Below are 13,391 nucleotides of genomic sequence, written 5' to 3'. Positions count from 1 at the left end.
TATATATATAATATATAATATATATAGCATATAATATATATATATAGATATATATATATATCCAGTCCAATTTTGCAGCAATTTTAAAGTCAAAACTGAATTTTCACATTTTGGAAAATAATCTACAATGGGAAACTATCAAAACTGCAGTGCTAAATTAATATTAAATAAAGAACAATGCTTTGTGGATGTAAACAATTCTGTAAACATTTAGATATTAAATAAATCAATAAAATACTGTCATTATTTAAAAAATATTTTTAAATTTATTCTTCCATTATCACAACAAAGTATATTATAACTTAGATTTCTATAATACAAACACCTTGGTTTAGAAATAAAAACAATATACAATCACAACGCGTAAGACATGGTGTAACAGCAGAAATATATTTATGTTTATATGAATACATAAACCATGTTACAAGTCATGGAAATAGAATGAGGCACTATGCATTACAATTTTACTGTGCATAATTCCCAGGGAAAAGGCATGACTCACAATCAATAACCAAAAAGTTCTAGTTTTAGTTTCAATCAGCAAATACTGGTTCATTTGAATACAGACAATTCAATTACATACATTGTATTGAAATCCAGATTTCTTCCTGTTGTTTCAGCTGTTATATTGGTATTCAATGTGTAGCAATGACACAATATGAAAATAATACATTTATTAGAGGTACAACTTTACAGAACAATAATTAGAAAAAAAAGATAAAATGAAAGGATATATCGCCCTCCTCTGGCAATTTGAAGGAATGACATTCAGAAAAATGCATTTTTTTTTTAACGTCTTTCTTCATAATTTTGTATTGGGCTCCATTCAAAATAATCTGTAAAACACAAAAATAAATGTTTATTTTATTTTATTTTATTTTTAAATAAATTAGTGGAAACAATCTGGCTCACCTCAGAGAGACTTTAAAAGTTACTAATCTCAGATTTACAAAATATCCCAAATATTACAGATTTTTGTTCAAGTGTCCAAATAATCTGGATTCGGTTTGGTTCATTAAAGTTAGCGTCGTCTTTTTGTAAGTGGGCTACGGGACAGTGGCTCTTATAATGCCAGGCCCTGTCCACTATATGTGAGAAGCTGATTTTATGACAGGTGTGGTGGATTCCTTCCAAACCAAAACAAACTTTTTTGCTAAAGCCTTTATAAATGGAACAGGGAACACATGTAATAATAAGTTGAACAGGAGTTTTACTCTCCCAGTTGTAAACATGGGAAGAGGAGCCACGCTTCTCTTCTAGTGGAGGACAATATATTGGATTGCTGCGGCATCTCAATCAATTGCATTGGACAAACAGCTGCATTCTGTAATGCTGAGCTATTTCACTGCTCTTTAGGCCCTGTTAAGTATCAAGGGAAAGGACATAGTCTTCAAAATCAGATCCCTGTTTTTATACGGCCCATGGCATCCTTCGAACAATATCCTGGTTTATTTGTACTGCATTCATGTATTAAGCTGTTTGCCTGCTTTTTCTTTGTATGTATGTATTAAGCTGTTTGCCTGCTGTTTCTTTGTGTGTATGTATTAAGCTGTTTGCCTGCTGTTTCTTTTTGGGTATGTATTAAGCTGTTTGAGAGAAACACACGTGTTAATTCTAGGTTTCATTAATAATGGTATATTTACATGTTAGCCCTATACAGTAGTGCAATGCCTTTTGAAAAACGACTCTTTCTAATGATGCCTTGTTGGCTTGCTTCCAATATGCAGCTCACCAGGCTCTTCAGATCTTTTGCCCATCAGTCCAATGAAGGAGTTCATTTTTTGCCCTACAAAGAAATGAGATATGCTATATCAAAATACTCAATATCAATATCAGTTCATAACTGCAAAATGTAGTGATTTATTTGGCCAATATTAGATACATATTATATAAAAAGTACAATAACTATTGTAAAGACACACATGGAATCAGGTAAAAATAAAATGAGAAACTGTTAACAAAACAGCTCTGCAGTTTTTGGCAGACTATTAAAAGCATATCATAATACAGTAGTCTGCCGCGTATTGGACTGCGGAGGGACCAGAATAAGGGCGGATACTCGATTTACTTACTTTTGCCGGTAATCTGTCTGTTCGCTGAAAGGAAAAATATAAAACATGAAGTCAGTAAAATGAGCCAAGATACACATGACTGTATTGCTTTGTAGCATATAAGAGTAAGTATTGTGCAGAACTAGGGTAACCATGAAACATACATGTATTCAGATCACATGCATTAACACATTTCAATGATTGTTGCTTTATGTTGCAATGTATTACAATTTCTCATTATGCAGGTACATAGCTTACTTTATATAAGAAAACAATAACTCACGACTACACTACGCCACTGTATTGTTTCCAAGTTACAAATAACACAACATGTGTTTTGTAACAACATCGCAGCTAGAACGAGAGCGGGGATGAGGTAAGATGCGGTGTGGAGTGGGAGACCTGATTTTCTTTCGCTGAAGCTAAATTAATTTATACTCTCCGTGGCACATTTCACTGCACTTCAACCATGCTGAATAGATGGGCAAATCTTACCAGAAGATCGTTTCCCCATCAAACCGAAGAACTGATGGGGTTTTGGTTTTCTTGTGATTCGTCTTAAGATTTCTTTAAATGAATCCGGTGCCAGCCATTCATCCTGATAAAGAAAACGTTCAGGTCATCGATTAACACAAGTGTAGACAGTAATGTGAGAAGGTGTGATAGACAACAAAACGAACTGTAAAATTATGTTACATATAGAATGACTGACTACTGCACTAAAATGTCAATGTTTATTTATTGTTGAGTAATTTGAAATAGTTATGTATGAATGGACACATTTCCTATTCAATTAAACGCAGTAAACTTCAATGTACACTTCTCATAGTGGCGCACATAAGCTGCTTTGTGGTGTTAGTACATATAAACATTTATTATAAAGTGTTTCCTTTTGATAGAAATCTTGTAACATGACTATATGCCTCTGTTTGAATTCTGGTGGGAGTAAACCGTTACTTCGTTACTATCGCGCTTTTTTTACAGTTGAAATCATAATTTATCACTATTATGAACAAGTTTACTGAAATCATTTTAAATGATTTTTTTTCTACATATCTTTTTAATGGTACGTTGTTAATTTATTTACAAAAAAGGCAGGCTGTAGTTTTAAACATCCTGGTCTTAACAGAAACAACCTTTACAAATAACACATTCAGCCCAGGCGTGACCAACTTAAATCCATAATCTTTAAGGACTTGTTACATTACTGTACTTCTGATCCTTGCCCACAAACATAGTTCATACGCATGGACATGTACGTTGATTTGTTTTGTATACTGTATATATTACAATAAAATAAAAAATATTTAAAAACCGGACACATAAAGTATGACAATATCTGAGTTTTTGTATATCAAACGCTACTCCACAGGAAATCAAAGAAAGAAACAATCGATAAAACCTTTCAGATCATGATAATATATTTACAGCACTCTCCTTGCTGATGCCTCTCTGAAGGAGATAGTCCTATCGAGTGAAGTTATTTATCCAACTCTACGATCTAATGTTACTATATAACAGCATAGCTTTAGAAACGTCACAGTTAGGTCGTGTCTTTTGGGGTTCCTTTAGAGATAACTCTTAACATCTAGTCTTGAATTTGCTCCTAGGCATACTAATAAACATTCTGGTGCATCTTTTTTTTTTTAGATTGTTAAAGTATTTGGCTGTCATCCAGCCGGCAATGTCAAATGGGAAACACGCGCTTCATTCAGCAAATGGACATCGCGGTCAAATCAGAAATGAAGAAGCCTACACAAGCAGATGAGTGCTTGCTGAAGAGATTATTTGTATTAGTAAATTTCATTATTTTTTCATATATATATATATCGGGTGCTGTTACGGGACCTTATTTTTTCGCTACATGTTGAGATAACATCCAAAATCTCCTATTGCTACTGCATTGGCAGAAGAATGAAGCTATACCGATATTTAGCTATTATCTTTTTAATGCATACCTGTGTGTTAACAGTTATTTATTTATTTGTACGTACTGTAAATCATTGACTGACCTGTATTTGTTTGCTGTCTGTCCAATAATTTAGATCTTCGCCGGTACCCGCTTCTTCGCCGAAGAGTTCTGCTAAAACAAGAAACACCACCATAAAGGCTAGCAGCAGTTTCATCGTGCAGACTGGGAAGTATGCGACTCTTTGCTCGCCCACTTGGTATTCTTGCTTCTTGATGAGAGAGGGTGTGTTTGTGCAAGTGAGAGATTGAAAGAAATGCTGTTGTACAGACCAATTGATGTGACTTGAAGTGACAGAAAGGCTCAGATTCTATATGCTTTCCTGACGTAAAGAAATCCAGAAACGCTAAACCTGAAAACAAAATATCCTTTGAATAAATACACTTGTATATGTTAAAGCAGCATTGGTACCGAGCTTGGCAATGTGTTCACTCTGCTGGCTTGTTTCGGATCAGACGCTTGAGTAAACGTCACCATTTATACGAGGAGACTGGGACGTGTCCGGCACCCTTGTTTGGCTAAAAACGATTAGTTGCTTTATTTAGCTGGTCATGGCAAAGCGCCTTGTGACTAATTTCCATTTGTATTAAAAAAAAAAAAAATGTGATCGATGTTAGATAAAAATGTCGTCTTGTAAAACCGTGTTATCCTGAAGTAAGGAATTATTGTCATTTAGGAGACAGGATGACGCACACCGGTTGAATGGTGACGATTCCATTGCCACAAATACTCCGTGCTAATGCAGGTCATGTCTAAATTGTAAATGGTTGGAATGGAGATTTATAGTCCCACTTCTATATAATATATAATATATATAATATTGAGCACTGGATTTGAACGCATAGTCTTAAGGATGGTGCAGATGGATGTAAACTTTCCTCTGAAGTTAACGGAAGTGTGGCATGGGTCTCTGAAGGAAACTATTTATTTTTAACAAAGGTATTTATGGGATTGATTTACAAAGCTAACACAACCTGATAGAGCAAGCTGAGGATACACAAATGCAACGTAATGTGCTGTGTTTTAGATGCACATATCTAAGGCCTTTTGAAACCTATCGGTATTGTCAAGTACAAGGGTGTTTCCAGTGAAGGATACTGTAGAATCACAATATAAAATGACAAAGTAATTATGGTGAGAAAAGGTTCTTAGTTATTATTTATTCATTGCATGTGCCTGAAAGGAATAGGATCAATAGGGCATGTACCATTTTCACTGAATGAATCAGTCTCACAATGGATTTGCTACTCATCGTCAGATTAAAACTCTCTTGAGATCCAGGCACTGATTACAGGTGAGGACATTGAGAAAAGACATGACACAGGGCAAGTGACACCAACAGACTTCTGTTCTTGAGAAGCATTGCACTGATATGCTTTTCTATACTCATTTCACCAAATACATTGAGAAATGTAGGTGTTACTGTCCAATGAGTCATACATGTCAGCCCATTAATATCACAATTATCTCACAGTACACCAGAAGAAACATGGCACTCACATTACTGGTCCAAAGTCTTTAGTAATACTAAAAAGTTTTTTTTTTTAAATCACAATAGAGCTTTAGCACCCTCTTCACTTTGACTCCTGAGCTATTTTAATGAATGTATTTTGAATGGATTAAATAAAGTTTGATGTTCATGAAGCTGTTCTCAACTGTTGTTGAAATCTTAAACGACATTAATACAATTCATTTTACAATTGATTTAAGAAAAATGAAATAAACACTGTGCCTAGTCCAATTAATTTCAAAGAATCAGGTTAAATGAATAAAGCAAGTCTCAACTTTCAAATAGGTGTATTATCCATATACAGTATTTAGATTCCTTTAGAATCCTCACAGAGTAAATTGTGTAAACAAGGGTGAGGAAATGCACCAAGTGTGATTTAAAATGCCAACTACCCCACTGTAGCCTGGATTTTTAACAAAATGGGTACATTTGGAGCCAGGTGGAGCATTTATCAAGAATAAACATAATTATTAGCTTTGGTGGAAACATAATCATTATTAAACATGGCCATATGCGTAACTAAGCATGCTTTCTAGGTTGAACAATGTGAGTGGGGTGTTTGGCTAGACAGACACCTTTCAAGTCTAATCTGGTTAGACATGTTTTCCTTTGGGAGATAACCATAATGCCAGTGACAGAATACCCATATGGCAATTGTAATGGAAATCCTTTTGAAGCAGACCTCTTAGACAAAAGGAAACTTATTACCTTGTAGCCTAATGGGATCATGTTTCTTACACAATAAATGGTTTACCACAATTGGCTAACCTTGCAACTCACAGTAGAGGACAGTGAGTAAACGTACCTTCCTGTAGCCAGCTGGCATAGATAGACTACACTGATTTATATCATATCTAAAGATCTCCTTTGCTATAAACTATGAAATCCTAGAATATTATGTACAAAGTATTTGACAGTTGGGGTATTACCCCAAGCATAATACAAACAATTATATTAATATTCAATTATAGGCTTCTCCATTGCTATTTGTTTTCTGTTCAAAGTGCTTGAACTTGTTACAATTTTACTTGAGTACTGTGGTACAAACGACTAACATTGGTTTATGCAGGGTCGGATTAACCTATACTCAAATTATGCTGCAGCGTAGGACCCCCAACAGAACTGGGGCCCACGCGATGTCACCGTTTGATTGGGACATTTTACAAAGACTGCATGAGGGCGGAGGGGCCCACACATGCACAGAACCTTGCTTTTGGTTTATTTTTTTTCTTTTATGACGTCTGGAATTTGTGTCTCGGTTACAGCATACCTGGTCTAAGCCTCCCATGCAAGCAGCTTCCTGATAATGTACAATACCAAATGCCCCACACTCTCTACCTCCAGGGAGAGATACGCCCCTAGTCCTATGTCAGAGGCATCAGGCATACAGGATAAAATGTATGAATCAGGCTCAATTTACACATTCATTTATTTAAGTTTTAAGGCCAATTAAAAAACCTATCCTGTCTCAAATGTGCACAGTATGCCCCTTTACATTTTAGAAACTTTCCTTTTTAATGACATTTTTGAAAATACAAAGGCAGATAAAGGTAAATGTGTGCAATGCCGGAGGCTGAAGGAAATTCAAATGTGGATGCAGCCGGCAACAAGGGTTTAAGTCCATAGCATTTGTTTCTTTCCGTTTTACAGCTACAAAAAATAAGTAAAGGTCAGAAAAGTTATTCCCTTTTTTTGTTAAATTAGATTGTTTTGCTCTATTGAATTCAATGCTACTGCTGGTCCGTAGAAGGAATCTACCAACAGGTTTGGAAATTTTTTTGGAAAAAAAGCAAAACGATGGTTATGTTATATTATTCATTATATATATATATATATATATATATATATATATATATATATATATATATATATATATATATATAAAAAACTGCTGGACATTCTGGTAAACTAACAAACCCACTGACCCATTAACCTCAGTGGATGCTATGTTATGCACTTGGTAATGTTTTTGTACTTTACTGCCTGGGACTGAAGTTTTTTTTTATGTCAGTGATCCATATTGCATCATTTTATGTTCTATGTTCCCACAGATGTTTGAATGTAAATTAAAATTATCATTAACAACAGTGAGATTTCATTATTATCACTGGCATGCAGCGGTCCAGATAAGCTGCATACGCAGAGCAATTTTGCTGCACAGCTTATCTCCCTCCTCTAAAACTTCCACTAACAACTACATCTCCCAGAATACAAGGAAACTGTACACAAGAAAAACCAACCCAACAGACATGATCCAATCTGGGTAGCCCTGTTGTCTTTGCAACCAATCACAGTAAAAAGACGACAAATTGGAAGCTACACAGGTTGAAGTGTAAACACCCCAGTCCAGCTACAAATCCAACTGGAACCATCATCAGAGGCAACCGCTTTAAAAAGGTGCCTATAACTGTTCTATAACATATTCATGCATTGCCTTATTTTATTTATCTGTAGGGCTTTATATTGAAGTTTTAACATGTTCACTGAGTAATGTAATTAATTTGCAGAGTTAGTGTGATACCTTGAAAAAAATACTGACAATAGAGCCAATAAAGAATCTTGTAGAACACACGCGTGGTTGTACAGTAGTTCAAAGTAACACTGCAGTTAAAATGGAAGGCTCTTTTTTAATGCCTACCCCATTAGAATTAAAGATCGTACAGTATTTATCAAGATTACTCATGACTTCAAGGTTATGTTGCATTTTATCTGCTGAAAGTACATTTTACTCTCTCAGTGTTCAAATTAGAGGGTAAGCTCCTCCCAGAACCAAAACCTTATCTGAAGCGCTGCTCGCATGTGATTTCTGTTATATGGTAATAGGTAATAAAGGTATAAATGTTTTACAAGTCTCATACCTTGTGTACCCTGGTTGTTGTGGAAGGGTGAGTATGTATATGGCCCCCAAAATATGGCTTGGTATCAGCCCTCAACGCAGAGCTGAATTAACCAATATATCAATACTCCATTCACCAGAATATACATAGGACCCCCAAATTATGGGTTAGCGTAGGGCCCCCACGTCCTAAGATCCTGAACACCCACAATATGGGAGATATATTTTTTGCATATCAACTCACCGAGAAGTGGAATTATTTCCCTCAAGTCTTTGCGATTGAAAATGATAACGTTTCTTCCCCTGGAAAATTACTTACAATCTCTTTCCAGTGCTTCTCCTTTAATCCACACTTACACATGGGATGATGTGTTCACAAACCTACCATAATGACATTTAAGAAAATATTCTGAGTTTATCATAGCGCTTGCTTTAACAAAACTCAAAAATGTTTGTTACAGTACAGCATGTTAACATGCAATTAACCATGTATTAACAGTGCAAACAATACATTTCAACACTGAATTTCCTACCCAAACAAGGGCTCAACCTGCCCCCTCCCCCCTTATCAATCTCCCACATTGAAACACACACTTTACATGTAGAGTATACTTATCTTAGCAAAGCAATGTTTGAAAATATATATCATGGCAGAATAAATGATGTGTTAACTATTTACAGGCCTAATAAAATGGTCTGCTGGTTTGGATGAGGCCCCAGGCAGCGAGTTGCTGTTTTCTGATATAGACAGAGAGTTGGTGGAGGTTGACTCAATTGAAAGGATACATTTTCACATGATTTGAATGGAATAAGGATAGCTGTTCATTCCTGGCATTGACGATTCTCCAGACAGGCTCAAAGCAAGTTCAAAGCTTGACTTAGAAGCAATAGAACCTTGTACCACTGAGAATGATTGTGAACACTATAAAATAATAATGTAAATTTAAATGAATCTGATCTGATTATATCTGAAGATATCTTACCCACATACCCCTTCTGTATTATATTTTTTAGGTTAGCATTTTACCTTAGTAAATAATACAATCCCTAGCTGCTACTTTAACATTTCACTTTTACTGGAAGTTCAGTGATATTACATTAGCTTTAAATGTGAACAACATAGTTATAGATATAAATATTCTTTTAAGATTTGTTTATTAAAATGGTCTGTAATTGAGAGTGTTTTTATTCATCAACATTGGTGTCCAAATTGATCCTATCAGACAGGGGTGTCATTTCAGAAAAGATTCTGGGGTGCCAAAGCTGTGTCAGTATTTCTACAATCGAAATAGGGTCAAAATGAAAACCGAAAACGTACTGCACAGCCCTACAAATGAGCCCAAATCTAATTTTCAAATCTATTATACCTTTTCTTTAGTGCATACATATATAAATAATGCTACCTAGGTATAAGCAATATTAATAGTTTCTTCCACAAGTCAACCCCTGCTTGCTGTTTCACTGTTGTTTAATTTCTTTTGTTTTCCACCTGCTTGTGCAAACAAGACATTTTCCTTTGGCTCATCATGAAGTCAATAATATTCTAATGTAGAATTAACAGAATGCAGTGTAATTCTGTGTTGTCGATATAATCACTGGACATTGATGAACTACCAATCAAAAATGAATGAATGCTGCCAACGCCTCGAAACTCAAAGTGAGCAATTACATCACCACGGCAACCATTGCCGATTTCATTTTGGATCCGGGTTAAATTAGAAAAGAATGGTGTTTGAAAAACTTATGTTATTTGTTTGTGAAGATTATATTATGTGTCTGGGGGCATCAGAAAGTAAACAACTTTACATAATGGAGCATTATAGATTATCTATGCCCCCCACTGCTATTAGACATTTGAACTGCATCCATAGAAAAAAAAAAAAAAAAAACCTGCAGAGACATGTATGAATACCAGAAAAGGTTAAAGAAAGGGCATGCACAAATACAGATATTGCATATTCAATTCTTTAGATCTATAATATATCATTATTTTTGAAATGCCATAAATTATATTACTGTACACATATTACCAAATATTACTGTACACATTTCTGGTTTGTCCCCCAAAAAACAAACTGCATGTATAATCTATAGTTTAGAACGACCTGCCATGATTACCACTTGCACAGCAGAAAGACAGTGTGTGCATACAGAGTGTTCTCAGAATAATGTCAATATTTGCAAAATTGTAATAAAATCTGCAGTTTACGAGATTATTCCCAAATATAACTTGAATGGAGTCTAGGATAAAAAAATAATTAAAGACAGACAGATGGACAGGTAGACAGACATGCTCATTGCACAAAGGTCCACATTTTGAATTAAACAATTTCATATATTATTCAGCTAAACTACAGGATATTTTAAAGTTTCATATATCACTCTAACATCTACTAATATTTAATCAGTTTGTTGGGAAAGTAAATCTGCTACAGCTTTGGACAGGTGATCTTCTTAATGGAGCATTTCAATACAGCCAGTAGAATCCTGGGGAAAAAAAACAATGATTCAGATTCCAACCATGTCCTCTAAAACTCGTAATGTTTCTGACCTCTAAGCACAAGGTGCTGTAAACGCAGGCTGTGCATGTGCAACTTCAGTGATGTTTCAGGCAGTAAGTGTGAGATGTCTTGGCTACAAGTCCTGGTTAGAGAAGTGGTGGCTAATACACCAAGAGCTGCAGTCCAATGGGCTCGGCGATCCACCAGCAATAATGTGAACAGGAGTTCAATAAAGTAAACTTACTGATCAGTAACTATCTGACTTTAATGGTGGCCAATATGTTATTTATTTAAATAAAATGGAAAATTACCTGCATTCTTCAAATGCAAAATATGAGGTATAACAGTAGCAAAAATGCAGAATGAAGAGTCAAGTCAGTATTTGTTTGTTGTGCATGCTCATCTAGTGTGAATTGTTACTTACTATACTTCCTGCATTTTATTTCCAGCTCAGGATCAGAAGAAGCTGCAGCACAACAAAGCTCAACCTCAAGATTTTGAGTGGAATAGTTTCAGGGTTTTTTCAATTTCGGCGCCTGCTTTGCCTTCTTTGAAACTGTCAGAATATTTTAATCCAATTTGGTAGGGATTCTTTTTTTAATATGTAAGCAGCCTCTCCAAAACTACTGTATGGTTATTTGTTGATGCTTGTTCAGATTTGCCCTAATAGATCCACCAGAAATCTTTTGCGTTACCCATATTGTCCACGACTGCTTTAGACAGGGGGGTGATTTCTGACTAAGGCCAGCCCAGCAGCTATCTGTTCACCGGGCACTTGGCCAGCAAGGTCCTCTGTAGTGCAATAATGAGAAACATACCTTCCCGGTTTTGCAGTTTTAACTCGTGGGAGCGACCGGGCAAGTTTGAAGCTCCTTGCAGATTCACCAGCAAAGGTTGGTGGCTTTACAGAGCCGACCTGCATTCCCCTGACTATGTGACTTTTACCAGGTAAGCCACTCAAGGACCCAGTTCTGTGTTTGCTTTTATGCATAAAAACTAATTATGTGTGTGATGGAGTTTCTGTTTAACAACAATCTATTTTGTTGCAATTGCATACTGTGTATAAGCTATTAGGGTTGCAAAGGTTCTGAGCTTGTTTTGAAGGTGCCTCGACAAAGACAGCTCATTATAGACTTGCTTGATCAGGTTGACTGTCCAGCAATACTACAGGCCAAAACCTATGTTAGAATTCATTCTAATGTACCTTTTGTTTTTCAGTACAGTGTGAGGTTAATACATACTGAAAAAATGATATTGTAACAGTGTCTTATTCTATTGTTTTGTAATAATGAATATTTTACCTTGTTTGAATAAGCCATTTAAGTGTGTTCATTTTATACTGAATCAAAAGACAGTACCATGTGGTATTACTGATAAGGTTGTCATTATAGTTTGTTTGTAGAATGCAGTGATTACTTGTTAATTAATTCACTGGAACAGAAGCAAAATGAATGTGACTTGTGTTGCCCAATTACTGTACATTATTATCATGACAAACACGCTTTACCTGAGTGGGATTTCTGTTAATGTAAAACAGGGCACATATGCAATAATAGTGAAATCGTTGTTGAATGGCCATTTGGTTTTAAGAACTAGAAACATTACATACTTAAAGAAAAGAAATAAACTAAACACATATTTCATGACCTTGGACAATAAGTGATTATTTAAACAGTAGCAGCATTCAGATCCACTCCAGTTTAGACAGATCCCCTGTGTTTTGTCATGAAATGGAGAGAAAGGAAAGGTAAACTATGGAAAAATGAATTTAAGTCATATTTTAGTATACATAAGAAATTCCCACTTTAAATAATTCAATTAAGCTACCAAACAGTATTTCCATGGAGAGAATGTATTACTAGAGTTCAATTCACCCCAAGCACTCTGTGGCAGGGCGATTGCCCTACACGGTAGGTAATTAGTGCTGGTGTAATTTGTATGTGGGAATGGGTTTATTGTGTGTGTTTTTGGAGTTGATTTGTTTGATTGAATTATTGTTTACAGACGGGCGCTCGATTGAGACTTGCTGCCTGCTAGGCTTGGTTGAGGGGAAGGGCAGCAATTGATTGGCTGTGCTGGTGCTCAATCAGCAGATGGGCAGATCTTGACTGAGTGTCCGTCAGTTTAAAAACATCCGTGGGAGATTGCTCGGGGCTGCTGCAAGGCCTGCCATTTTCATGGCACCTTTGATTTATAGTTTGACGTATTGTGTTTTATTTTGCATTTTTGTACAGTTTGCTGTATTAGTCCTCTGTGCGTTGCCATCGCTATTAACGTCACATGACCACCTTTATTTACTTTCGTTTTCTGTTTGTGAATAAATCCTGCGCGCCTGTGCTGGCGTTTTCAACTTCACCCCAGTTGTCTCTCTATGCTTGAACAGCGGCTACTCACACACGTGACACGAGTAAGACCCTGTCACACACTCATTAAATCAAAGCAAAATGATTCCCTTGGTGATGGATTAGAACACACAATAAGAAACCATATCATACCATAAGTCATTCATATTATAGGGAAGAGG

At 35.8% G+C, this 13,391-nt stretch overlaps 1 protein-coding gene across 1 annotated transcript; it reads right to left on the bottom strand.

The window, feature by feature from the left end:
* Positions 1-317: 317 nt before the first annotated feature.
* LOC121308743 (protachykinin-like) lies at positions 318-4,525 on the bottom strand. Its single transcript, XM_041241339.1, has 5 exons — positions 4,064-4,525; positions 2,547-2,649; positions 2,073-2,096; positions 1,733-1,786; positions 318-836 (listed from the first exon to the last, which is right to left on the bottom strand). Exons 1-5 carry the CDS (start codon positions 4,175-4,177, stop codon positions 790-792), a joined length of 342 nt encoding a protein of 113 aa, XP_041097273.1. The 5' UTR covers positions 4,178-4,525; the 3' UTR covers positions 318-789.
* Between the last annotated feature and the right edge of the window lie 8,866 nt (positions 4,526-13,391).

Source organism: Polyodon spathula, chromosome 3, assembly GCF_017654505.1.
Source record: "Polyodon spathula isolate WHYD16114869_AA chromosome 3, ASM1765450v1, whole genome shotgun sequence".
Lineage (NCBI taxonomy): Eukaryota > Metazoa > Chordata > Actinopteri > Acipenseriformes > Polyodontidae > Polyodon > Polyodon spathula.
The sequence above is the reverse complement of the archived record's forward strand: the minus strand, read 5'-3'. Positions and strand labels throughout refer to the sequence as shown.

Bases quoted from the DNA above. Each gene is read 5' to 3' on its own strand.
- LOC121308743 (XM_041241339.1), bottom strand. From the start codon at position 4,177: ATGAAACTGCTGCTAGCCTTTATGGTGGTGTTTCTTGTTTTAGCAGAA. The intron at 2,650-4,063 runs GTCAGTCAATGA...TTTCTTTATCAG, and splicing joins CAGACAGCAAACAAATACAG to GATGAATGGCTGGCACCGGA. The intron at 1,787-2,072 runs GTAAGTAAATCG...ATTTCTTTGTAG, and splicing joins CAGACAGATTACCGGCAAAA to GGCAAAAAATGAACTCCTTC.